The sequence below is a fragment of the Vigna umbellata genome, chromosome 5 (assembly GCF_029865625.1).
Source record: "Vigna umbellata cultivar VRB3 chromosome 5, Vumbellata_1.0, whole genome shotgun sequence".
In the NCBI taxonomy this organism is placed as follows: domain Eukaryota; kingdom Viridiplantae; phylum Streptophyta; class Magnoliopsida; order Fabales; family Fabaceae; genus Vigna; species Vigna umbellata.
The window spans coordinates 34,235,311-34,263,123 of record NC_142169.1 but is presented as its reverse complement, the minus strand read 5'-3'; the positions used below and the strand labels follow the sequence as shown (position 1 = coordinate 34,263,123).

Below are 27,813 nucleotides of genomic sequence, written 5' to 3'. Positions count from 1 at the left end.
CCAAATCTTTCATATGTCATTTATAAAATGAAAACTTATTATAAAATCATTTATTTAAGAAATTGTTTAAATGCGAGTGTTTCTGATTTTTTCCAGCCAATTATCAATTTCTTTGGATGTGATTATGATTGTGAAAATTAGATAAGACAAAAATTGTAAAATGAAAACTCATTATAAAATCATTTTTGTAAGAAATTGTTTAACAATGAATGTTTCTGATTTTTTCCAAGCCAAATTACCAATTCTTTTTCATATGTCATGCTTGTGAAAATTAGATAAAATTAGAAAAGACAAAAATTATAAAATGAAAACTCTATTATAAAATCATTTTTTTGTAAGAAATTGTTTAACGGCGAGTATTTCTGATTTTTTTTTCAGTTCGGGCTACAAGAGAGAAAACGTTGGAATGAGAGAGATGAAAGAGAAAGGGTTGATAAGAATCAAAATTATTAAAATACCTTTAACCTTAAAACTTAGAATTCATGATATATAAGGGTATTTTTGTCTACTAAAACCCGGTACACATTGCTAAAATGTACCAACTGTACGCGTATTAGCAAACCCATATATATATATATATATATATATATATATATATATATATATATATATATATATATATATATATATAAATTAAAAGCGATATCAATATTTTTAAGTAGTTTGGTAAGAAGTTATATATAAAAGTAAATCTATTTTCCAAAGAAAACATAAATCCATTGTTACTTTTTAAATGAATATTAATGAGTTTACACTAGATGCACGTTAGGAAAACAACCTTATGATATACATTTTCAGTATACTATGTAATATCTCAACTAGATTAGCTCGTTTAAATCAAGCCATATCTTAATTGTTGCTATTTATAATCAAATCTCTTCTGAATACTTATCACAACTACTAGAATTCTTAAAACATGAGCAGTAACTCTAATATCATTAATATTATATATAAATTTTTAGCCTAGCTATTTAGATTTCGACAAAATCTTATGCATGAAGTTTTAATGATATAGTACATATCTTTTACATTAAGACTTCCACAAACAACTTTATCAATTGCAAGTAATAGTGATCAAAGTCAAACACTACACTTATAACTCACAATTTTATACGTATAAAAAACTTTAGCCAATATTAAACTAAATTTTCTTTGAAAACGTAAACTAGGTTCAATTTATCAATTCTAATTATAATTAAAATAAATCAAATGCAAGATGAGAAGAAAAAAATTGAGATGCAATTCTATAAACTTATTCTTGATTGAAGTTTTTATTAGTTGAGAACTTAATTGAGATTCTTTTCTATTTTGCACACTAATGTAACATACATATATTAGATTCGTGAATCTAATATGCCTCAACGTAATATATTAAAAATATATTATATTAATTTTTGAAAAATCCAATCTAATATCTTTAAATAGAAAACCAATAATCACATCCAAACACGTTCCGTATTTAGCAAAATATCTTCAAAATTCAATATCTTACAACAGGAGAAACCCTAACAAAACTAAAACTAATAATACAAATTTAAAAGAAAACTTTCTTTTAACAACTTTTTTTGACAACCGTTTATGTGAAAGCTTGTGATTGATTCGTTTCAAATACACATATCAATAAAATAGTAACACGTAATACATTGTCAAAAAATTATTAAAAAAAGTTGTTCAAATATCGGAGTTCAATTTAAAATACATCTAAGGCTGTATATTGTTTTTGGGAGAAAGAAAAAGGGAGTCTTCAATGCTCATGATCGACCTAATTCAGCCGTTGAATTTGACTCTTAATTTGTATATTCTAAACTTAGAGCTAATTCAAATCAAATTCAAAAGGAGAAATTCACTGTTTCACGACCTGTAAGGGGTGAATTAATTGATTTTCAGAAAAAATAAGTTTTTTTTGTGACTGATGTTACATGAAAAGATCACCTAAGAACCTTGAAGAACCTCAATTTCTTGGATTTGAAGATTTGTAGAAAATTTTTAATTTCAGTACTCTCAACACACCTCTCACATGTTTTTCTCATTTCTGAATTTAAGAAAGTCTTTCTGTTTTTTTAAAACCGGTAATCAAATTCATTTTTTTTAACTAATAGAATTTATCGACATGTAAAAAATATAATCGATTAATTTATTCAAAACTCATGTTACCAAATTAATCGATTAGATACGAAACTCAATTGAGTAAATGCGAGAAGATGGTTTTCACAAAAAACACAGACCTAATCGATTAGATATAATCGATTCAATGTGAATACTTCTTCTATTTGATTTTCTCTTGTACGATCAAACGTAAAGATGTCATATTTTTAAGCTATGATTGATTTTATGGCTTTATCTAGTTCAATTTAATTTATAAAAACATGCTTATCTTTCATTGCCATTTGACAAGGCTTTTTATGATGATGACTAAAAAACACTTTGAACATCACTAAGAGAGAGATCAACTTCTCCTATTTTTCTTTTGTCCTTAACTGAGCTAACATTAAAAACTTTGTATCCATGAGTTGGTCCTTTATAATTAACTTTACTAGTAATTGATAGTTCAATATGTTTGGAATTTTATATAACTTTTTTCATGTTTTTATTTTTATATTTTTAATTGTAATTTTAAAAAAATTGTTTTAGTTTTCTATTGTTACTTTTTTTCTTACAAAAATGATTGTAACACCCCAAAAATTAAACATCTCACACACAAAATTAATAATATAAACATCGTACAATATTACAATCATCCATTTAGGAGTAACATAGTTCATACTGGAAATACATATTTTTTTTTCATCATTAAAACACTCCTAAATTTATTTATTTATTTAATTATTTTAAACTACTCTTCCTTTTTATGCTGCTTCCTCCTTCACTAGTATTAGTTCGGACGTTGTTCCGTCATCTGCTCCCGTATAACATAAACGTTATACGATCATTGCAAAAATAAGATTTTCCGGCACAAACAAACAAGTAAGGGTGAGCTACCATGCAAAATTCAAAGAAAAGCATTACACTATTATTATACGCAATACATTCACCATAAATTCTTGTAAGATGCAATTATCATACTAGACTCTATTATCCGGATATAATGTTGATGGAAGTCTCGGGTGGTCATGCACTTGTGGTGACATCTACAACACAGTTATGGCCAAATATAATATATCACATCACCCACAAGGTTAGTCCATGAACGTCTATGAACATAGACTAGGACCTCCTACTATTCTCACCACATAACACATCCTTCTCTAATTGAGACTGAACAATTATTAGAATTTTAGGATAACCACCAACAACAGGACCCTCAACATCAACATATACACTAATACCATACCATTATAGAGTCTCTCCCCGAGACTCATACTATATCTCAAATGCATAATTTCATATCAAACATCACAATATACATTCATAGTAGAATTCATACAAGATAATTATAAACAAATGAAATATTACTATAAATGGTCAGAGAAGAATCAAGTATTTGACAATTATCAAAAATAATCCTAATATAAAAATTCTTGGGGAATCAAGAAGTTGAATCTGGCATTAGACAACTTCTAATCCTTCCAAAAATACAATGTAATTAAATAATAAGAACAATAACAGGTCTGGGGAAATAAGAAGTTGAATCTGGCAGAGCCGGTTAGACAACTTCTAATCCTTCCAAAAATAAAAAACGAAAAAGGAAAACAATAAAAAGTTTGGGAAAACAAAAAGTTGAATCTGAGCCGGTTAGACAACTCCTCATTCTTCCAAAAATTTAATATAAATAAATAAGGAAAGCAATAAAAAGTTTGGGGAAACAAGAAGTTGAATCTGGCAGAGCCGGTTAGACAACTTCTAATCCATCAAAAAATACAAAAATAAACAACTAATATGGCATAACATAATCAACATCACATTTTACAACTATCACACTTGGATCTAAACACAGAAGCAGGTTCTCGTTCAAATTCAAGATCATACAGAAACAAAATACTTCATATTCAAGATTTAAGATCAAACAAAAGCAAAATAGTACATATGCAAGACTCAAGATAATACAAAACAAAAACTTAAACGTAACTCCCCTTACCTCTATTCCAGACTTAATCTCCTCCTCTGAAAACTTCCAGAATTTTCCCTCTACAACTAGAATTTCTTCCAACTCTCTTCTCTCACAAATTTTTCTAGAATTTTGGTGCAAATTTTCAGCCTCCCCCTTGACTATTTATAGCCAAAAAATGTTACTATTCATTTTTTTTACTATTCATTTACTATTACAAAAATATTATTTTAATCACCATTTACTAAATTCTTATCTCTGATGATTCAATTCTACGTGGAGTGTTTATCTCTTCCACAATTTAATTTTTTTTTTTTAAAAAAAACCTCTAAAATTACTCCAATCCTTTATCTTAAATTGTTAATTTTTCTTATCATAAGTTTTATTATTAATTATATTTTCTACCTTTAAAATTATTACTACAAAAAAATAATTGATATTATTTATTACAATAGATAACATTTTTTTTTGACTTTACAATGATGATATGAGATATCATGGTGACATATTTATCAGGATTAAAATATAAAAAAATACGGAAGTAAACGTAAAATTTAGTGTATTTGTATAGAAAAGAAATATAAAAGCATATTAGTACATTTTTCATTCTTACCTTCTCTTTTTCCTTTCATCTTACAGATTTCCTTTAATTAGCTCTAAATACAACAACAAAAAATATTGTAAATTTTATAGTATAGCTCGAAAGTAACAGTTGAATATTAAACTTGATATTGATATTAGAAGAATTAGAATACGAATGATGTTTTGCGCTTATTTTGTTTGATTATATGCAGCTAAATTTGTGATATTTCTTACGCCATACTATAAAAAAGTATCCATAACCAAAAAAAAAATCATTCTATATTATTCTAATACTAAAATATAAGAACAAAACGTCAATGCATTTGTGTTGCTCTTTAATAGAAAAATAAAAGAATTTAAAATATAAGAAATTTAAGGAAAATAGAATGATGATTATGATGATTTGTTGATGAAAGAATCCATGATTATCGGAGTGTCACGTATAGGATAATCCTGTACAAATATAGTGACTCCCAAGTGTATAATACTCAATAAAAAGGTATAAAAAGTGTGAGAATAGAATTTACATGCATGATAATGATCCCTGGTGTTATCTAATGGTCTAGGAGCAAAGCATGTGAAGTTGGTGAGAATTGCTTAACTACTTCTCCTAGTCAAGCATAGGTGCGAAGCTGAAACTGCAGCTCTATAACTATGTTTCTTATTATTGCGATTGTTCTGATAAGATGCCATACAACCGATTCGACAAATAATAGGACAAAAACATAACAGTAAATTTAAGGAAAAAATGTCAAGATGCATGCATTTCACTCTCTTTAAAACACCAAAATGCTCATTATCAGCAGATTTCCTACAGGAAACTGCACCAAACAGACATAGCACGTTATTTCAGTGTTGTGGAGCTGCAGAATCAATAACAAAATTAACAAATAATAGAATGTTAAAAATATTAATTATTATCTAATTTCATTTTGTATACAAAAGATTTTATTAATAATAGACCGACACCCCGTTTTTATCATAGTATATAGTTTCTCGTATTTTGTTTCCATGTGAAAAATATTTGATCAAGTGAGAATATCTGCAAAACGTGGAAAGTGTATTTGTGGTGGGAATAATGAAATGTTGCTGTGGACCATTAATAATATTTCATGTGATCTCCACCACTGATGTTGCCAGAACATGGTGTATCGGAGAAAGATTACACCATCATATGTACGGTAACCTTTTAAGACTAGCTCCTACCACAACCACCCTGTGGAATTCCACGTTGTTCTTCACTTCCACTGGTGCACCATGCATGCAGATTTTACTTCATAAAAGTACTATAACATTATTCAAGAATATATATCTATATAAATAGTTTTTGTGCTGTCTTTTATTTATAAACTATCATATGTATAATATATTTATGGACTATTACATATAATGCTTATCTAAAATTCGATCCAACCCCTTAACTCCTGGCTTATTCTCGTATCTGCTTGTTTAACTTAAACTTATCTACATAAATAAAGGGAAAACAAAAATATTATCTACTACTTTCAAGGATGATGTGTGCTAGCTAGCATTATTCTCTTTCTGAGATTCTCAAATCGCTTTTGTCTTTATAGACTGCACCAGAGTGGTCATGGCATTTTGTAGGCACATAACAAAATAATAAATGACAAACTTTAATGTGTATAAATAAATAAATATGTATATACACACACACACACACACACACACACACACATATATATATATATATATATATATATATATATATATATATATATATATATATATATATATATATATATATTTCAATTTCAAAGTACAAACAATTTTAAAAATGTAACTTCTAAATAAAAAAAGTATTTTTTTAATATTTTAATATTAATATTTGATAGGTATTATTTATATTTATTAAGTATAATATTTTCTCATTTCATTTATTTTTAAACACTTTTAGATAATTTCTAAGTTTCTCTTCATTTTTTATAATTATAAGAAAAGAGAGGTAATCATGTATTATTTTATTGATACCATTAAGATTTTAAAAGTATTTTGATAGCATTTAATGAACACGAAAATTTAGAAAAAAAATGAACATAAAAATAATAGAGGTACTTAATTTACTCCGCACTCAACAATAGTTTTCTCCTTACTTAGCTAAATATAGACTAGAGGCAATGTATCATAAGCATATGTCTCGTCCAACAAGATTTAAGTTTAGTCTAAAACTAAATTTGAAAACATTGTTCGTAGAACTCGTCCAATAATAATATATATCAATTCATAATAAAAAACTATTTTAATTACCAATCATTTTTAGTTTATAAATTTATATCTAAACTAATAACTATATTTAGTCATTATTTATAAATTCTTTTGTAATGCTTGTATCTCTATTTCATTTTCATCTTTTTGTTTCATCCATATTATTCAGAATAACAAAGTTATTAACCCTTTGATTTAATGTCTGACTTTTAATACAAGGGTTATTGATATTAATGAAACTCTAAATCAGCTTAACTTCCTTAAAATAACAGCAAAAGTTGTAGCAGTTCTAAAGAGGAACGGAAATAATTTGTATTATTATAAGTTTTAAGAAATTGGACAAAAAATTTATTTTTAAGAGAAACATGTACTAGTATTTTTGTTGTGCAACCTTTTTTACAGCTATAGAATCCAACATCGAATCTAGCATTTGAAGCGTATGATAATAGCAGCTGAAGGGGAATTCAAATAAGAACTGGAATTGAAAAATTGTTATTTCCTTGACCAAGCCTTTTCCATTTTAAGAGGAAGGCTGGGAAATAAAGTTCAGATATTTAATTTTGAGTGAAATATAAGAAATAATATGGTCCATAACATATTTTCAGATATTATAGGAAATGTGAAGAGAAATTAGATAGGGACTGTATGGCATAAATATGGGACTCTTCCCTCAAATGAATTCTGATTTTTGGTTTCAACATTTCCTTAGCCAAAAATTCAAACTTTCTTCGGCCCAACGGGCTCCGTACTATTCTCATCCCTATTTTAGTTAATTTCATCGTAACATTTTTTAAATTATTTGAATTTACAAAATTAGAAAATTTAGTGCTTAATTCCTCGATTCTTTGGGTTATGATTTTCATATTCATTATTAATTTGTATTTATGGGTGAATTAAGGCCTGCAGCTTGGTAGTAGATGTAAAAGGCCTTTAATGATCCCCTGGATACATAAGCTCTTCATCTAACACATTTCTTAATAATACAAACATAAATATATTTTCATTGTATCTATTTCCTCAAATTTTATTAAAACACGCAAAGAAGAGTGTTTTATATATATATATATATATATATATATATATATATATATATATATATATATATATATATATATATATATATATATGCATCTAAAAAATATATCGTACTATTGCTTTCAATGAAATTTCGATAATGGAAAATAAATTATTTCAAATAAAAATAAATATTTTGTACGGTTATTTTGTTAAAACCAGTCATTTGTAAAAAAAAAATCTATTTAAATACATTAAAGTAATCTTAAACTTAAAAATGCAAATGTATAACCTAAATTGGCTATAATGAAAATAATTTTATGAAACGTGTTGAATTTTTAAAATATATAAAATTCATACGTTATATTAAAATGATGATAGAAAAAAAAATTATAGGTTGGATGAGCGAAAAACATAATTCATTGAGAAATGGTTCGGAGATTCCATTGAGCTATATGGGAATAAAATAGGAGTATATTTTCGAGGTAAGTAAAAAAATTATAAGATTAAAAAAATATGATAACCTAATTTATTTTGGTTGGTTTCACTATATCACATCGTTTATACAATTTTTTTATCACGTTTATTTTAATAAAAATCTTATAAAACACATACTTATTAATATTTTCCTTTAATTCTTGATACTTATAAGTTCTTTTTATGATAAGTGATTTTATTTATAACTTAATGTCTTAAATTTTACTTCTTGTCAGTAAATTTTATTATTAAGAGGTTTTAAACTTACAATCAAGATGTTATACAATTCAACTAATAATTTCATTATCTAAAAAATATTAAAATTGTTTTTTCTACACTAGGTAAGTCCTCACAACTCAAATAACTTGATTTTTTTTTCTCTTATTCTCCTCTGTCAGTTTGTTGTTGTTTCAAAATGATACATGCAAAAATATATGTTTAAATAAAACAGGATTCAAGCGTTTGAGTATCAAACGTAATAATCAATATCATCAACTACTTTACATAGACTTTTTATTTATATAAACTATAATAGACTTTTAATTACCACCAACATAATTATGGCTCAATCACCTTACTTGCAATTATCATGTTGATTTGCACTAATAATTAGACGTAAGTCTAACCATACTAGAGATATATGTAACAACCAAAAAAGCTATAAATATATTACAAACAAGTTTATTTTATATTTAATGGTCATTAATTATTTTACATAATATCAATCTCATAACACACTGCATATGAAAGTTTTGTAGAAAAAAACATTCTGGTATGTTTAGGAAATTCCCCATTATTTAAATATGTTTGATATAAAACATACATTCTATTTTCATATTCACAATATAATATAATATTCAAATTTCATAATCTGTACTGCTACTCATTTCTATCAACCTAAAGGTTTATCCACCTTACCATTCATTTGCTCACGTATAATATAAACGTATAATAGATTTATATGATCATTGCATGTAAGACTAGAAGATTATTAATTTTATTTTGGTAGTAGTTGAGTAGCTGTGTATTAATATTATTTTAGTAGTAGTTGTATTTATTGCGTATGGTTGAAAGGTGAATACTAAAAGTTTATAAATAGTCGATGTACTGTTCAAAATTTCAAAGGACAAGTACTACAAAGTGTTTATCAAGAAAAGACTTGTTGTCAACATGAAAGTCTTGCACATGTCATAAACTTTTCTCTATAGTAATTTCAATCATCAACAACAACAATTTTCAATCTCAACACCACAATTCTCGTCCCAAAATCATCATCCTTATCACAAAATCACCATAGCAAGGTTAGTTCCATTTTTTCCTTTAAGTCACAATATTGTTTCGTAATGATATCCTAGTTTAGGAACTTGTTTGAACTTTTACCACCTAAATTCTCTTTTCTATATGAGTATGAGAATTGAGTAGATTCAAGATAACTTAACACTGGAATCCATACACCAATGTATATATTATACTGTAAAATATTGACATTTCTGCTTAGAAATGTTCATATTCATACAATTCATCCAACATATATCAATAGAATAGTTATTGCTATTTTTAGTCACACAACACACTTCAATTTCAAAACAACTAATCTATATCTTATTTTCTAAAAATAAAAAGTTTTAGTTAGTATTACGCCTTCTAGCACTTATCGAATAGTCTTTACTTTAAGTTACCCCTTTCACTTGACAGTTTCAGAATTTTCAAATTATGTTAGTCTGATTCTTCAAACTAAGACTAAACTTTTCTTTTCGAGTTAAAAGTATTATCATCAAGAACATAGTATTTTACATTGTTGCGTCATATCACTATGAATGACGACTACAAGAAATGGACTTAAAAGGCCTTGTATCGATTCAAAGGTTTCCCACCTTTCCAACGAATATAGTAGTTATCCTCTTAATTCATTTCAGGAATGAACAAAATTCACTTTGTGTTCAAAAACTTCACACATAAAAAAATGAAATGAAATAAATATATAGACACCTCATTAAATAAATAAATTGAAAATATAAATTAGGTTACCAACATCTCACTAAATAGAATAAACATAAAAAATAAATATAATTAAAAATAATGTAATGCACACCTCACTAATAAAATAATGTTATAAACACCTCACCTATTAAAATAAATTTAAATAATAAAGACGAATAAATTAAAAATAACTCACTAAATAAAGTCAAGAGACAAATAAATATTAAAAAAATATTATAAACCTCTCACTAAATAACATAAATATAAATAATAAAGATAAATAAAAAATCAAATTAAAAATATCTCACTACATAAAATAAAGGCTTAATACCCTATTTTGTCCCCAGTTTCGGTCGAAAATGTCAAATTAGTCCATCCTTTAAAAAATGCGTCAATTACGTCCTCACTTAATAAAATTTGCATCAATGAAATCTCTTCCGTTAAATCCGTATCAACGGCGTTAATTATTTTTCTCTCTTATTAAGTAACGTCGTTTGTACGGATTTAACGGAAGGGATTTTATTGATGCAAATTTTATTAAGTGAGGACGTAATTGACGCATTTTTTAAAGGATTGACTAATTTGACATTTTCGAGCGAAACTGGGAACAAAATAGGGTATTAAGCCTAAAATAAATATACAAATGAGTATAAATAAAAACAATGTTATAAGCACCCACTAAAGAAAATACATATAAAAAAATAATAATGACAAATAAATAACAAATAAAGCAAAAAACATCTCACTAATTACAATAAATAACAAAATAAATATAAATAAATAAGTTTTAAAAAATAATAATTTTATATATGTTTCTCTGACTTCAAAATATATCCAAAAAAATTATACTTCTCAATAAATTGGATAATTCTTTTTTGAAGATGAAAAAAATAAAAATGAAAAAGAAAATGGAAAAAATTGATAAATCGAATCCAAATCTTTCTTATTTTACTTTTTTCTCTTACCATTATATAAAAAATTTATATTATTATTATATTTTTCCTATAAATTTACAAATATTTAATATTAAAATCATCATTCATTATTTAAATATTTTAATATTTAATTTTAGTATCTTATAGTATATCTGTCATTTCTAGACCAAGTCATTTTCATGAAACCCGGTTGAATATGTTTTATATAAAAAACTGAATTTGACCCGACCGGTGCCTACTATACAGACATTAATCGTATTTCCCACTACATATATATAAAATTCCGTAAATCTCTTATATACTATTTTGGCCAACGAAGGATGAGAAAGTAATAAATAATATGAAGAGTATCATGTATAATTGTGTTAAACTTTAAGGAGTACAGTGGTAGTTCATTAAAAAATAATAACAGTAAGAAACTATATATGCTAACAATATAAAATAGTTCTATGCTATCATTTAATTTTAAATATTATGTGTGAGAAATTAATTTCTACAATAGTTATTTTAAAAACTATATCAGTTTAAATGATAAAAATAAATTATAGCATTGATATATATTCAATAAATTTAAAATAGAAAATAATTTAGTAGCTTTTAAAAAATTTTAAAAATCATAAATGTGGCTGAGCTGGAACAGGTGAACAAGTTGGAATACAAAGTTTATTTTATGGGATAACAAAAATTTTCACATTTTTTTTGTTAATTTTAACATTTTTTAAAGATGATCTTTTAATACATTCTGGCATGATTTTAATAAAAGATTAATTCCTTAACCTGAATAGCAAGATTTTTGTTCTTGTTTTCTGTACCAAATGCAAAACAATGTGCTGAGAACGGTTACAAATCAAAAGGTCAATGTTTTATTAATAAATTGCTGAAAACTGATTAGAGAATTCATGGCACAAAACAAAGTAATAAATGCAGTAAGTCATTTTATGGTCTATATAATAGTTTAGCCGTTCATTCAGTAACACAACAAAAAATTGAGTTTTTATAGTTTGAGAATGATGGCTTTCGGGACACGCGTGTGCTTGCTTTTCCTTTTGCTCACATCTGCAGTCATGTGTTCTGCAATCCACAACCCCAAAGGTCATTTTTTTTATATAGTTTTTTGCATAAATCAGAGAAAACATAACACTTTTTTTAAAGTGCTTTTATTTTATTTTTGCAATGAAAATATACTGTTTTTTTTTGTTTGATAGATCTGGATTATCATGTTAAAGAAAATTTAAAACCAATTTTTTGAACTAATAAAAACACAGCCGTAAAAGTAATTAAAATATCGAAATTATAGTTAGTGTAGTGAATAACTCATAGAATAGTGAATCGTAGAATCGTGGTACAGATTATAGATAAGAATAAATAATAATTCAGTTGCATTAATTTTTATAGATAATTTTTTAATATTTTTTTCTCCCGTACGAAAGATCAAGACAACAATAGTGAAATTTTAATTAGACTTACATTTCATTTGAACTGAGTCGATTTACTATTTTATTCAACAATTCTAACAATGTTTTTTTTTTTTGTTATGATCGTGTATCGATTTGAATCACTAATCTTGCGTAAAATTGTAAGTGAATATCGATCGAATTCACCTATCTATTCCAAATTAAAAAACATTATTTATATGATGTCATTGTAAATTAAACTAAATGTAATTATAAAATCATCTTTTCTTGATTATAATAATTTAGATTAAATAATGTGATTCATTTATTTTTTATAGGAAAATCTCAATTTTTTTATATGTCTCAAATTAGTTTTTATTTTGAAAATTTTTATGCAATAAGATCTTTCAAAATTATATGTCTCTATCTGCCTTGATTTCTTGTTTTTATTAAATGAGTAGAAATAAAAAAATTATATCAATTTGAAATATGAATCTTGCCTTTTGGGACTTAGGATGATCAATCATTCTGGGTGGTTCTGCTTCATCTCCAGTGTGTAATTAGAAAAAAAAATTACCTAAAAATCACTAAACAAATTAAAATTTCACTAAATAGATCGAGTTTGAAAAAAAATTGGCCCATTACTGACCAAACTTAGTTGAACGAAATCTTAAGAAAAATCTAACACTTTATTATTTGTTTATGCTGTTTTAATGCCTTCTATATTTATAGTTTTAGTTTAACTAAATCAATATATGAGTGTATTTCTGTAACGATTATATATTAATTAGAGAGCACATGTTGATCCCGGTAATAGATCAATTTAGGGAAAATGGTATTGGTGATTAAAAAAAAAGGATAGAATGAGATATGTTGATTTATATGTACAAATATATTGACTTGTTTTATTTTATATTTAAATTGTTGATGTATATTATATATTTGACTAACATAACTGTTATTATTTACATATTTTATGTTAATTTTAACAGTGGACCTAAGTAGCCAGTACGAAGTAGACGATTATCCAGGCACAGGGGCCAATCCTAAGCATGAGCCTCCACCACCCCCAAGTTGGTGCTCTTCTTTTTACCTTTTTATGTTGTAATCAAATCCAACAGTTGAAATATCTTGTACACATACATAACATTAACGTTCCTAAACAAACAAATAAGTAAAAAATATTAGAAACACGACTTTTTACATACTAAACTCTCTTTCACTTATATTATTTCATTTTTTTTATAGTATAATTAGTCTAAGGAAATAAAAGTGTGATGTAACTGGGGTGATCCTTTTACAGGTTTTGGAAAGATGCAGATCAATGAAGACGATTTTGAAGTAACGAAACCTATCCTCTAATACAAATATCCAAATTCTCATTCAGTTGTAATCATGTTTCATGAAGTGATAGTGATATTAAATTATCACCATGATTATATAGAATAACCCATTTTATGAGAACAGATTACTATACTTCATGATTTAGGTAATTATAGATTATAATAAAACTAGTACAAAATTTAAAACATCATCTTAGCTTTAACAGTTACTTTACTAGCGGAGTTCGATATTTAAAAACATTGAACTTTTGAAACCATGATTTTCTTTTTCATATTTAGATTTTGGAATAGACCGCACGAGAAAGTTTTTAGTTGTAGTGTTTAGTTAGCAAGTAAACTTTTTTATATTCGTCTTGTTACGATCAAAAGTACAAGAACGGAGATTTTATCTTTTCCCTTTTAATAATAAAGATACTTTTTTTATTGTTTGTCACGTGTCCGAAGGACATATATTAACGTATGTGATCGATTTATACTTTTTAGTAGCCATGATATTTTCCATCAAATGAAAAAATTTGTTGACAAATTGCCCTTTACATACTATTACATGATTGTCCATACACGGTTTAGATATTCAACCTTTAAACTAAAAAAAATGTGAATTTAGATATTAAATCCAATTAATCTAAGTGGATTTGAATGCTTTAAAATTCAATCAATGCTCACATTTACCATTCGTTTTGAGTTCCTCTTCAGTGGTTACCAAATTACCTATGAGTTTATATATGATACATAGGTATAGAAGGTTAAGGGGACCCTTACCTCATTCATATTGTCGGTTCAGCCAGGTTAGCTAAATTTTGGCTCGCTACTACTTATGTGAGCTAACCCTAACTCGTGTCGTTGAAAGTTATGACAGCCCATGGTAAGCCACATCCCTGTATTAAGTCCCGTTGGATATTCACACATCCCTGTAAGAGTCTTAACTTTCCACCCTCCTAGGTCTATGTCGCTTTTGCTATGAGCTATGACTTGAAGTTCCATTTTACAGAATATAAATCACTTAATAAGGCCTTAGTTCTGTACCAAAGTGCTTTATATAAGAGACTTCAGTGGGGTGAGTAAGTTCTATAAGATGAAGTTTTGAATTCAAATCCAAGGTGCAGTTAATTTTAACTTTTTACATTATGACAAATAGTTTTTACTTCACTTAAAAACTAGAAATTATGGTTTAGAGTACTTTATAAACACTTTTATTCCTTAATCGACTAAAATAGGACAGAACTGTAACAGTGCGTTGCATTTGTTTTGAACTAGTGCTATAGAAATCACAACTCCACGAACTAGTGCTATAAAAAATCGGCTGTTGAAACTGAAGCTGGAGCATATTGATGAGCAGTGATAGTTTGAAATTGCGAAAGGACAAATTACATCCATTTGACGCTATCAAATAATAATATTTTAATTATAATTATATTATCTTTTAATTTAAAATTATATTATATATTATTATATTATTAAAAAGAGTGTCAGATGAATTTTTTTAAATGGAGTGTCAAACCAACCTTTTTTTCATATGTTAACTCTAAAATCAGGGTAGCATTTGTACATGTTGAGGGGCTATTGTCCATTATTTTCACTTTCCACTAAAGAAAAACCCTGTTCCAGAATCATCTTCTTCCCTTTCCACTTGTCTAGAAACAACCTTTTTTTCTCGTGGGAAAAAAACTTAAACATTAATTAAAACAAAATGGAGAAAATATTTTATAACTAAAGATTAGTGAACAATTAACAACATTCCTTGAATACTATCTTCGTCACTATCAATCACAACAGCTACGATTTCCTGCTGAATAGGAGTGTGTGAAGTTTTATATATATATATATATATATATATATATATATATATATATATATATATATATATATAAAAGGGTACAACTTTCACTCCGTGTTATTTTCTGACGAGCACACATTTCTTTCTAGTTTTTTCTTTCCCCTCTACAGTTTCTCTTGTATTTTCTCTTTTTTTGGTATTCTCTCTCAAACCGTGAGAATCACGGGTCTCTAACCTAGTTTCTAGGGTGAACACATAAGTATTCTCGTACAGGGTTATTAATTTTCTTAAAAAATGATAAGGTGAACATAAGTACATGCTGACAACCCTTACACGGTCCTAATGATTGATCCAATAGCACTAAACAAAGATACTCTGTAGTGGGATAATTTGCTCATCAACCCCAGATAATCCACTTCTAGGTTTATGATGAGTAAAGCCATGTTTGGATAAGCAGTTTCTACACACACTTACAGAAATAAAAAAGGGAAAAAAAGTAAATTCTTCTCATAAACTAAAATAAAATTGTCCTTATCCGATGAACTTAATATTTTTAAATTTCATTATCTTGTAAGTTCAATTCAAAGAAGGCCAGAAGGAAACAACTAACTGAGTTCGTGAAATAAGACATGACAGGGTTAAAAGCCATCCCGCATTACTCTATATACCATTCAACTCAGTACAAACCTGAAAAGAGCATATTTTTTTACTTCCCCGATGACAATGCTTGCAAGTTGTAATAGACGATACGATCAAAACATAAAACAACAAATATATAACAAACAAAGCAACATAATTCTACACACCTATTCGAATCCAGATAACCACAGAGACAGACGAAAATTACAAATTCACCAATTCAGTGACTAAAATGCAACAAAAATAAACATATTAGTACTTTGCAAGCCTATCCGCTACCCACAACGCTAAATTTGTAATTAACACAGAACTGCGTCGAATATCTGAATGAAAACGAAAGAAACCCGTTGCTATCATGAGACGAAATCAGCTTTATTTCACTTCAAATATAAAAAGCCGCAAGAACATTAGCAAATCACGACAAACAGCAAGTAAAACATTACCGATGCATTCATCAATCCAACACCCAGTCAAACTATATACATAGAGATGTAATAGTTATATATATCTATTATATATACTGGAATAGCATTAGAGCGAGTCCAAACCGAGATAGCTTTTGAATTTTGAAACCTTACGATAACACAAGCCAGTAGGAGTTGTTTGGTTCAGTAATCCACTCGATAATCGCTGTAATCGTCACGCGCAATACTAGCAGCGACGTCGTTCTCGACCCTATCCGCGATTTTGTCTTCTTCGTATTTAAGCCCCTCCTCGAGAGCAAGCCCACCGAGAGCTCCAGCAACAGCGCCGACAGCGAGGCCAGCGCCTAGGCCCATTTTGGAAGGCCTGGGTTTGGGATCGTAGGAGGTGGAATAATCCAGCGGAGCGGAAGGACCACTGGGCCCAGCGTAACGGTCGATGAAGGGTCTAGGAGGAGGAGGAGGAAGAGCACCAGAATAGTAACCAGGGTAGTAAGAAGAACTATAGGAATCGGGGTAAGAGGGGTACGAGGGGTATGGAGATGGTGGTGGCGAAGGGGAATGGGAATATCCCCTGTAGAAGACGAAATTAGGGTTATTATGGTTGGGGCTGGGATTGGGGGTGGGGTTAGGGTTAGGGTTAGGGTTGAGATAGTCGAGGGATTGGAATTGGGGGCGGCCAAGGAGGCCAAGTTTGAGGTGGATCTTACCGTGGGGACGGCCGGAGGGGCGGGAAAGGGGGAACTTGCGGAGGCGAGTGGAGTCCTGGAGGTCGTGAAGGTCCTTGAGAGGGAGGCGGAGGGTGGCGACGAGGGGTTTGAGGGTGTCAGAGGGTTTGGAGTGGAAGATCTCCAGGGTGAGGAAGGAGTCGTGGAGGGGGAGAGGGAGGGGTAGGGCGAAGCGCTCGTTCCAGACGGGGGAGGTGTTGCCGGAGTCGTCGGATTTGGTGGCCAGACGCCGCTCGGGGTCCACCCAAAAAACGACGTAGGGCTTCAGATCGCCGTTCTTCCAGTTGACGTTCTTGAGGTGCTTCGCCGCCACGATGGTGAGGTCCAGATCCACTGATTTCGACGGTGGGGGACGCGATGACGCCATCTTCCTTTCTTCTGTGCGCTTCTCAATAGCTCAACTTTCAGTACTCGGAAAAGAACCACAACTTAATTTTTGTGAAATATGATATTGGTTATGTAATTTTCCTTTTAACTTTTAATCCATCTTTCCTTATCCACTTGCTGCTTCCTCGACATAAAAAAATTGTTTACAAATAAAACGGTCCATCGAACGAATTTTGAAATTAAAGGATTTTTTTATGTTGTTGACTAAAGTATAAAAATCATCTCGTCTCTTAATACGGAGAAAGTAAAAAAAATGACATTTTTCACGTGTTATTTTTAATTTATTAATTTTGTTTTCTAAGATTGAGAAGAAATATTTTCGAAACTAAATATAAGACTTTGGATAATTGAATTGTCTTTTCACGATGTTAGAGCGTTAGAGCATTATTGAGATAAATCAATGAAATATCTGTATCTTATTTTCCTGTGTTATATATATATATATATAGAATGATAAAATATTTCGATAGATCCTATTGATAAATATGTATGAAGAGAATGTTTAAATGTTAATTATCACTGATACACTATTTAGAATAAGTAAGTGATTAAATGATAAAAACAAAGCTTAAATATTTATTCATTTTTAAGTTAAATAGTTGTATTTTAGTTTAGTATCTGATTTTAAAAGTGGATTCTAAAATTGTAAAAATTATATGAATTAAATCTCTTCTATTAAAATCACAGAAACAAAATTTTAATGCGTCGAAAGAATATACATTTTTTCTTCTCTGCTTTTTCTGTGATGTCGGAATTTTTTTTCTTTTTTCTGTATCTTTATGAATTTCTTTTACTCTCTCCTTTTTTTTCACCAAACCCATCCTCCCTTTTCTCGAACTCTCTTATTTCCTTTCAATCCCTTGAGTCACCCACTAAAGCTTCTACAAATCTAATACTCCCATAAGATCTATATGAGTTAATCCATTTAATTCTCGAATCTTTGTGGATTGATTAGGTGAAGAAATATTTTAAACTCACCATAAATAGATCAGACATATTTAAATTCACAGCTGACAAAAATATTAAATCATTTAAATAATTTGAAATTGCTTGACAATGGAATCTCATTAGTCAAGATGTAAAAAAAATCTTCAATGAGCTATATTTTTATTTCATTATTATTATAACGGTGTATTTACATCTTACTATGGTTATAAAAAGTAATAATTTATAATTATAAAAATACATATAAATAAATTTAAGATTTTATTATAGAAATTTTATATTTATTATTATAAATAACTATTTTAGTTTAAAAAAATAATTAACTTAAAAAGCAGTTAAAGTGAAAATACTTAAATTTTAAAAAATAATTATTTTAATTAAATAAAAATACTTATTAGAAGTAAAATTAGAAAATAGTTATATATAAAGATGATACTCTTCGTATTTATGTTTACACTGATAACAATAACTTATAAATAATCATAATAGATTAAATATAATACTTTATGTTTATGATAATAATAATAACATATAAATATTGTCACATTCCGAAATAATATAATAATTTTTTTTTTTCAGATTGTACTAAAAAATCAATTATGAAAAACAGAAAAAGAAAAAGAGATGTCATACCTATTATGAAAATAACTAATATAGAAAGAGAAAAAGATGGGACATTACAAAAAAGTAGAGGAAAGAAAAGAAAAAATGTAGATTTCTCCATCACTGGAAGTTAACTCCGTTTCTGCCCACGCAAAGGACATGATTTATACAATTTTTATAACTTTGGGATTCAATGCATGCACTTTTAAAACCAGGTACTAAACTAAAAAAAAATACTTAAACTCAGGAATCAAGTAAGCATTTAAGCCTAAAAACAACACATTAAAGACAAAAATAAGAGTAAAGAAAACATTATAGAGAGAAAACTTAAGCGACCTGTAATCATTAAGACAAAAAGAACTTTAGAAGTAAAGAATGAGGATCACAACTTTGAATATTCTAATTCAATTTTTACTTTTTGGTTATAACATTTTATAAAGAGGAGAAAAACTTAAGATATCTAGAGACAATAAAGATAAAGAGAGCTTTTGAAATAAATGACGAGGATTGTAACTTTGAATGCTTTAACTCATCAATTTTTTATCTTTTGGCTAAAACATTTTAGTGTTCACTATAAGATATTGGTAAAACACTTATCCATACTCAAATTTTTACTTTTCCAATACATATTATCACAATCAATTAGGTTGTAAGGTGTAGAGTTCACGCCTTATACTATCACGTGTCATTGATTCATATTCTCTAACTCAGTTCTCAAATTACATCATGTTGATGCCTTATGCGATCGTCACTTCCTATAAAAAGCACCACATTGAGAGCATGTAAGATCTTATAAAGAAGTGCAGTTTCTAAAATCTTAAAATTAATATTTTTAACATTTCTAGTTCAAAGTTTGGTTGCCTTCTGATGGAATATAACGATCATCCAGTAATGAAAATCTCTCCATTGATTTTATTGTGATAGACTTGATACCCAACAAGATAAGTTGGTCGTATATTTTTCTAGTCTCGTGCTCTGAATAGCTAGAGGTTGGGGGTTGTGTGATGATACAAATTAGATTATTCATGAGGAGACGGTATATGTTTTACATATCATTAACTCATTGTCTTGGTGGTTACGGAAGGAGTTAACTTAAGAGACTCACGAGAATAAAGATAGAGAGGAGTTTGAAAGTAAAGGAAGGAAATTATAATTTTGAATGCTTTAGCTAATCAAACTTTACCTTTTAACTAGACAATGTTTAAAGGAGAGGAAGAGACCCAATATAATTAAGATAAAGAGGATTTTGAAAGTAAAGGAGATGATCACAATTTTGAATACTTGATTAGATTTTCCCCTTTACTAACATAGAAAAATATATGCTAATAAATTTCTTTGATCCTTAAATAAAAGTAAAGAATTAATCAAAAACAAATATGAGATAAATTCATTATTAAGTACCTGTCATTTAATTATAACCAATATATCTTATATTATAATATGTATCCTTTACACACATATATTAAAATTACTTGACAAATAATTTGTCACAAATATATCTATGAATATCTCAAATATAATTTCATAAGTTCGAAATTTATAAATTAGGTGCAGGTGGTTCGAATTAATGAATTATCAAGTTTTATTAGGCATAAAGTTTCAACACAGATAATTAATTGTATTTTTAAAATAACTTTTGAGAATTACTTTCACCTAGTTAAGAGACCATCTATTTTAAAATGATCTCTACATTTTTAACTTAAGTTGCTTTAATTTGATTAATGTAACACGTTAAATAACTTTGATTTAATATATTTTACGTAGTCATCGAATAATTTTGGTTTAACAATAACTTTAATTTAAGGTGTTAAGTAAACATTATATGAGTTGGATCCATGAAATATGCTACATGATTTTGATTTAACATTTAAGTAGATATTTTTGAGTTTTAATAAATTTTATTATATAAGTAGCTTGTAATACTCATATACCAAGTTTTAGGAATGATTTTAATTTAATTAGACTATAAATGTAATTTCAATGAAGTTGAGATCAAAAAGATTTTTCTTATAATTTTATAGAATGTGTAATTTTAGTTTTTAATCTATTTCTCCAAATTTAAGTGTTTTAGTTTCTAATAATTTATGATTTTATTTTTTAGTTTGATTTCCAATTCAATTATTCATAATTTTTTATCATTTTAAATATGACCAAACGATATTATGACGAAGCACATGATACTCGTGGCCTTTTACACTATCAAAAAAGTAATAATTAAATTTAATTTATTGTAATTTAACATTTTTTAAAGTAATATACTAAATTACTCTCTCTATATATAATAAAACTTTAATTTTGTTAACTAAATAAACTATAAGAAAAATGCGCGAAAGAGACTAGCAATGATAGGCATTTGAAGAAGATGAAGTGGATATACCGGTAATAATAAATAGGTTTAAGTGAGTGAAGGGTAGAATGGTCTGTGCATATTTCACAATTTTGACATTTTCTTTCCCAGACGCAACAACCAAAGTGAAACTTTGTAGTTGAGTCGAATCGTGTCGTGGTGGACATCACATTCATTTTCATTGATTGGTACCAATCCAACACCATTTTTCATGTGCCAACGGCGAGATCGCCATTACTACAACACAGACAAGAAGTAGCAAACACGAGGAGGGAGTGGGTGCATTTCCTGCTTCTTCCCTGAGACCGCAGTTAAAGTGTAAACCCCTTAACACTAAAACCCAGATTTTCGTTTCCCCCCCAGTGGGGAAAACAGAAAAAAAAAGAGAGGAAGAAAAACATGTCGGACGCTTTGATCAATGGATTGGCCGGAGCTGGAGGCGGGATCATTGCTCAGCTCATCACGTACCCACTTTCAACTGTACGAATATGGTGTAAAAAATAGGATTTTTTTACCTTTTCTTTGAAAAAATTTCGTCAGGGTCGTCGTGTAAGGATCCCAAGATTTAATTTGTCTGACGTGATCTATAGGTAAACACTCGTCAACAAACCGAGCGTGATCCGAAGAGAGAGACAAGCAGCCAAGGTGCCCTCGAACGAATGTGCCAGGTTAGCAAGGATCACACGATTGTTTAGATGAATTTAATTTTGGTTTTTCTGTTGTGATGGAAAGAGAGAAGGTCATTGTGATGGTGTTTATGTATAGGTTGTAAAAGAAGAAGGGTGGGAACGGTTGTATGGAGGCTTGATGCCGTCTCTAGTGGGTACCGCTGCGTCTCAGGTGAGCTCCTTTTAGTTCGTGTTTGGAATATTGCTATTTTTTTTTGTGGTTCTGGATTTGATTGCTGAATTCGTGAGTAAACTAAAATTATGAACGATTGAAGTGGATTTATTTTGAGGATGTTATCGTCAACACATGTGTTTACAACCAAGATGACAGCAAGATTAACAAGGTCTTGAACATCTGTATTTGACTTTGATTTTGGCTGCAACTTTTTATGTTTTTGAGCTCTTTGCGACCATATTGTGACTGCATTTGCTGCAATGTCAAGGATCATGATCAAAACTGTGATTGTGACCAAAATTTGAAACCTTGATGGTTAATGCCAAACAAATAAATTTGAAAGCGGTTTAATTGTGTTCGAAACTTTGATGTAATCATGTAATGGGAAGCCAACAGGGGAGTCAGTCATAGATTCAGAGGATTCATACTTTTGTAGTTCTTATTCTTCTGACTTTCTCTCTATAGAGTTGTCAAACACCGGGTTTGATTGTTTGGAGGCTTGATAGTACAGGCACGTAAAAACTAGTTATTTCTTCAACCATCAACTATCTCGTATAATATTGACTAATAGAATTCACGCCCATTTGTTTCAGATCTATGGTACAATTGATTTTGATAGCATTAATTTTAATCCGTTGGATATGATTGAAACGTGCGTCCAAATTAATCTCAGCCACGAATTCTACATTTAAGCATATGCCACTGCATGGGAAATTGATTATTGCTGTAAACCAAAATCCTATTGTTTGATGTTGATGGTCTGGAGTGTTGCTTGCTATCTTTTTAAAAAATGATGGAAGTTTTCCATCCTTGGTTCCTGCGTGATATACTCTCTGGTAACTTGCTTCTGCAATGTTCTGACTTAGGTTTCAATGTTTTAATATCTCACAATTTTATTGTACAGGGTGTTTACTATTATTTCTATCAAATATTCAGGAACATGGCTGAAGCAGCTGCGCTACAGAAAAAGAAAATGGGTGTCAGTGATGGATCAGTTGGGATGCTCTCCTCTCTTCTCACTGCTGCTTTATCCGGGTAGTTTACTTTGTCTTAGTGTACAAACCCATTTGGTTCTACTATGCTACGTTCTTGTTAAGCTTTTCTTTCAGCTATGGCAGTTGATTTTTCATATTAACATCATCGTTTAGTTCTGAAGGCTCTATTTCGACATTTCTCAAATTTGACTTTCAAAAAGAACTGCTGAACTGACATTTCTCTAATAAAAGAGCAAACTGTTAAATGCCGATTATGTTGGTAGAAATGATTATGAATTGTCTCACTGTCTCCGTACTCATGTTTAGTGGTATTACCTAATTGCTAGATAAATCTTTGTGTAGGTGTGTTAACGTGCTCTTGACAAATCCCATATGGGTAGTTGTTACTCGTATGCAGGTAATTTGCTTTTTGTTATTCATTTATTGTTCTCTGTTTTTAATGCTTTCCTTTCTCTTGTTGCTTTTCCTAGCCCTTTTTTGTCTTGTTTCTTGGTATACACTAATTATAGTGAAATAGTTAATACTGATTAACTCCTGGGAGAACTTCCTTTTCTCCGAATTTTTTTGTTTTTTGCATGTGGTTATTAGAATGTAAATAAATTATTAAGACTATTATTGAGGATTTTATTTCCTTTCTAGTAAGCTAAAACATTTTCATAAGTAATCAAAATTGTAAGTAGATAAACTTCGAAAAGCAGTTGTCAAAGATACTTTTGAATGTTGGTCTCGATTTCACATAGTTTAGAGCTTTCATGGATTTGGGAACTATTTGGGAATATTGTATCACGCACAAAAGATTATTTTGTTGCTTTAAATTGTTTCAGTATATAATATATAATAGGTTTAATGTCTCGGTAGGTCCCTATTTTCGGCGTGAATCTCAAATAGGTCCCTTTTCTTTTCGGCGTCTCAATTGGGTCCCCATTTTTGTAAAATTGTAACAATTAGGGGTCTGCCGTCAAATTGGACAAACGGCCGTTTAATTGTTTCTTACGTGTCAGATGGGAATCATGCCACGTGTCATTACTGAAAACACTGTTCATGCCACGTAAGAAACAATTAAACGGCCGTTTGTCCAATTTGACGGCAGACCCCTAATTGTTACAATTTTACAAAAATGGGGACCCAATTGAGACGCCGAAAAGAAAAGGGACCTATTTGAGATTCACGCCGAAAATAGGGACCTACCGAGACATTAAACCTATATAATACATGGTCTGTCACTGATTTCGTTTTACTATTTTGTATTTCTCATAGTAATCAAAATTGTGTTCTCTTGTAATTTAGAATAATAAATGATAAACAAAAGCTGTCTGTCTCTCCTTTGATTTTCTCCTGCCAACGTTAGCTAGTAAGTCTTGGATTCTGACTTTGCTATTTTATGTCAAAAACCTTTTTTACTGTTCAGGCACATAGAAAAGAGTCGAACCATGCACCGGATCAAGGTTTGTTAGTTTCCACTGAGCAAGAAACTATTTCTGCAGTTGAGCTTCTTCCTTACGGAACTAGCCGTGTGGTAAGTAAAGTCTATATTGGAATCTTACGTAATTTAGAGAAGTTATGCCAGCTTGGCTTTTCTGATGTGATATCTTTGAAAAACTCATCTTACAGTCTTGTTTCATATACCGGTTTTCATATTCCAGTTAGAATAGATTGTCTGAAAATATTCACACAAATTGATTGATGATTCTCGCCCCTCCCCCCTCCTATAATATGCAGAGTTTTACTAGTCCTGATAATGCTTGGGGATTCTGATGATGCTTTATACTTTTCAAACCCTCTTGTTTCCTTTATGTGTAATTTTTACAATTTTGCAGATTCAAGAAATCTTTGATGAAGCTGGTATTCGGGGTTTCTGGAAAGGTGTATTACCATCACTGATCATGGTATGTTGAAAGTGAATATCTTTCATGCTGAGGGAGTATTACTAATCAGTTGTTGTTTAACTCAGGTAAGCAATCCTTCCATACAGTTCATGCTGTATGAAGCCATGTTGTCAAAGTTAAGAAAAAGACGTAACAGCAACAGGGTAACTGCTTTAGAGGTATTATGTCATTTGGCCACTCTACATAAAAACTCTTTTCAATGATGTCCTTTCCATATATATTCTCTTATATTGCATTGTTGCTATATTGTTATTGAAACTTCCCTATGACGCTAGATATTTTTTCTTGGGGCTTTGGCTAAGCTTGGAGCTACTGTTGTAACTTATCCACTCCTTGTTGTAAAGGTATACCATACTAGCGTTTTCTCTCTTGGTTGTGATTGTGAAAGCATTATCCTATAGTGTTATTGATTATAAGCTGAAATGATCTAAACTTGCTTTCAACGTGAATGACAAAGATATCATATAGTTTAGTTGGCATTGTTGCAAACGGATATCTGACATGTTTATATTAGCTTTCTTAAGCCTTTATGAACTGAAAACAAATTCAGTAATTTATTAGGGACCGAAAGTATGTTTAGGCCTTTACTTTATATGATTAATGACATTTAAGTAATTATAAGGTGTGATTATACGTGGGTATGCACACCTCACTATCCAATGGATATCTGTTTAACTATCTATTTTCAGTGAATAGATGGTTTTATCTGCAAGTTTTTGCTGTTAGAGGTTGTTTATGCCATTCGTATGCATATTTTAGCGGTGATGAGCTTCAGATCATTTAATCTGTCTGGCATTGTAATAATCTGTCACGTTATTTTTAAATTTAATTCAGATAACTTGTTTCAAATATGCCAGAAGATTTGTTACAAATACTAAAGGCCTTATTTTTAAAATTGTGTTAGCATGTTGTTGATCTGTCACAATGATTTATATTATTCAGTAGATGTAATGAATGGGGAGGACTGAAAATATTATCAGTGAGAAACGCCTTTCTCAATTTCTTACATGTTATTTTGTTCCCCCAGGCGAGGCTCCAGGCTAGGCAGGATAAAACAGGAGACAGGAGGCACCATTACAAAGGTATAAGTTGTGATGATATTTGTTTTACCTTGTTTATCAAGAACGTGTATCCACATATAGTATTTATTGTGGATTTTATCCGTGAAAAAAGAAAACATCCACTATGTTGTGATACAAGTTAATAGAAAACCAAGTTTGAAATTTAGAAATTTTAGTCTTGGTCCTTCCTGTATAAAGTTGCATAATTTTGTTTGAATTCAGGTACCAGGGATGCTATTATTAAAATGATCCGCTATGAAGGGTTGAATGGGTTTTACAAAGGTATGGGCACAAAAATTGTACAGAGTGTGCTTGCTGCTGCTGTTATATTCACCATGAAAGAAGAACTGGTTAGGGGGGTTCACTTCTTGCTTGCCAAGCAAGCTGCCAAAACTGTAAAGCTAAAGCCTGTCTGATTGATTCGAGGTCGCTGGCCTCTTCAATATTTCGTTTACCATCTTCAGTTAGAAAATTAGTTTTAAAATGGTAGTTGGAGAACTAAAGTGATTCAAACAGTATGTTAAAATATCTGCATCTTCATTATTTTTATCACAAAGCATTGGTTCATTTTATGAACAAAGCAGGCTTGTGGGTTTGAAGTATGCTGCTGGAACAAGTATTCCTTTTACTAATGAGTATCAGCGTTTGTTGATTTCCTTGGTAGTTGAGTTTTTGAACTTTTTTTTTTCAAAATTCAATTCAACTGAAACCAAAATTACTATTCTTTTTCATTATCAGATAACAATATGGTTGACACTATGGATGGAAAATAAATGTTGAAGTGCAATTTTATTTCTGCCTCTTTAAAACTTATTGAGTTCATCAATATCCTCTTCTTTTAAGATTCAACAAGTTTTAAAAAACAAAATTTTGACGAAGTTTTACGTTTTAAAGTGAATAATACTTTAGATGTGTGGTGATTGATTCTAATGTCAAATTCTTAAATTTTGACTTTTGCCATTGATTAACATTGTTGAAATTGCTTAAAGGGATTTTGTGTTTGGGGATGTAAAATAAAATCCTAACATTAATATTTAACCATGAAAATTTTCTAATTATTTCCTTCGCGTAACATATTTTACATGAAACATCTGACCATTCTATATAATCTTTAATTGGATACATTTTCTATTCCTCTTGAATATAATTTAATGTTTGAGAACCTTAACTATACTAACCAGTAAGCA

The 27,813-nt window shown here is 29.4% G+C and overlaps 3 protein-coding genes across 4 annotated transcripts; 2 read left to right on the top strand and 1 right to left on the bottom strand.

The window, feature by feature from the left end:
- Positions 1-12,237: 12,237 nt before the first annotated feature.
- Positions 12,238-14,200, top strand: PSY1 (plant peptide containing sulfated tyrosine 1). Its single transcript, XM_047320473.2, has 3 exons — positions 12,238-12,348; positions 13,643-13,723; positions 13,954-14,200. Exons 1-3 carry the CDS (start codon positions 12,264-12,266, stop codon positions 14,010-14,012), a joined length of 225 nt encoding a protein of 74 aa, XP_047176429.1. The 5' UTR covers positions 12,238-12,263; the 3' UTR covers positions 14,013-14,200.
- A 2,565-nt stretch (positions 14,201-16,765) lies between these two features.
- LOC124843672 (Calcium-dependent lipid-binding (CaLB domain) family protein) lies at positions 16,766-18,019 on the bottom strand. Its single transcript, XM_047320475.2, has one exon. The coding sequence runs from the start codon at positions 17,924-17,926 to the stop codon at positions 17,018-17,020; it is 909 nt and encodes a 302-aa protein (XP_047176431.1). The 5' UTR covers positions 17,927-18,019; the 3' UTR covers positions 16,766-17,017.
- Positions 18,020-21,923: 3,904 nt separating this feature from the next.
- Positions 21,924-27,278, top strand: PXN (Mitochondrial substrate carrier family protein). 2 transcript variants are annotated; one of them, XM_088115000.1, is made up of 11 exons: positions 21,924-22,332; positions 22,432-22,509; positions 22,607-22,681; positions 23,589-23,719; positions 24,022-24,076; positions 25,088-25,195; positions 25,497-25,565; positions 25,631-25,723; positions 25,841-25,909; positions 26,593-26,647; positions 26,849-27,278. In XM_088115000.1, the coding sequence occupies exons 1-11, from the start codon at positions 22,330-22,332 to the stop codon at positions 27,040-27,042; spliced, it is 930 nt and encodes a 309-aa protein (XP_087971126.1). In that variant the 5' UTR covers positions 21,924-22,329; the 3' UTR covers positions 27,043-27,278. The 2 variants fall into 2 exon arrangements, with proteins under 2 accessions (XP_087971126.1, XP_047176434.1); XM_047320478.2 differs by having other exon boundaries at positions 21,925-22,321.
- The last annotated feature ends 535 nt before the right edge of the window (positions 27,279-27,813 follow it).

What these genes read in the sequence shown, in the direction of transcription:
- PSY1 (XM_047320473.2), top strand. Translation starts at nt 12,264, where the DNA reads ATGATGGCTTTCGGGACACGCGTGTGCTTGCTTTTCCTTTTGCTCACA. An exon ending in TGCAATCCACAACCCCAAAG is followed by an intron (nt 12,349 to 13,642) that starts GTCATTTTTTTT and finishes TAATTTTAACAG; the next exon opens with TGGACCTAAGTAGCCAGTAC. An exon ending in TGAGCCTCCACCACCCCCAA is followed by an intron (nt 13,724 to 13,953) that starts GTTGGTGCTCTT and finishes ATCCTTTTACAG; the next exon opens with GTTTTGGAAAGATGCAGATC.
- LOC124843672 (XM_047320475.2), bottom strand. Translation starts at nt 17,926, where the DNA reads ATGGCGTCATCGCGTCCCCCACCGTCGAAATCAGTGGATCTGGACCTC.
- PXN (XM_047320478.2), top strand. Translation starts at nt 22,241, where the DNA reads ATGTCGGACGCTTTGATCAATGGATTGGCCGGAGCTGGAGGCGGGATC. An exon ending in CTCACTGCTGCTTTATCCGG is followed by an intron (nt 23,720 to 24,021) that starts GTAGTTTACTTT and finishes ATCTTTGTGTAG; the next exon opens with GTGTGTTAACGTGCTCTTGA. An exon ending in ACAGGGTAACTGCTTTAGAG is followed by an intron (nt 25,724 to 25,840) that starts GTATTATGTCAT and finishes CTATGACGCTAG; the next exon opens with ATATTTTTTCTTGGGGCTTT.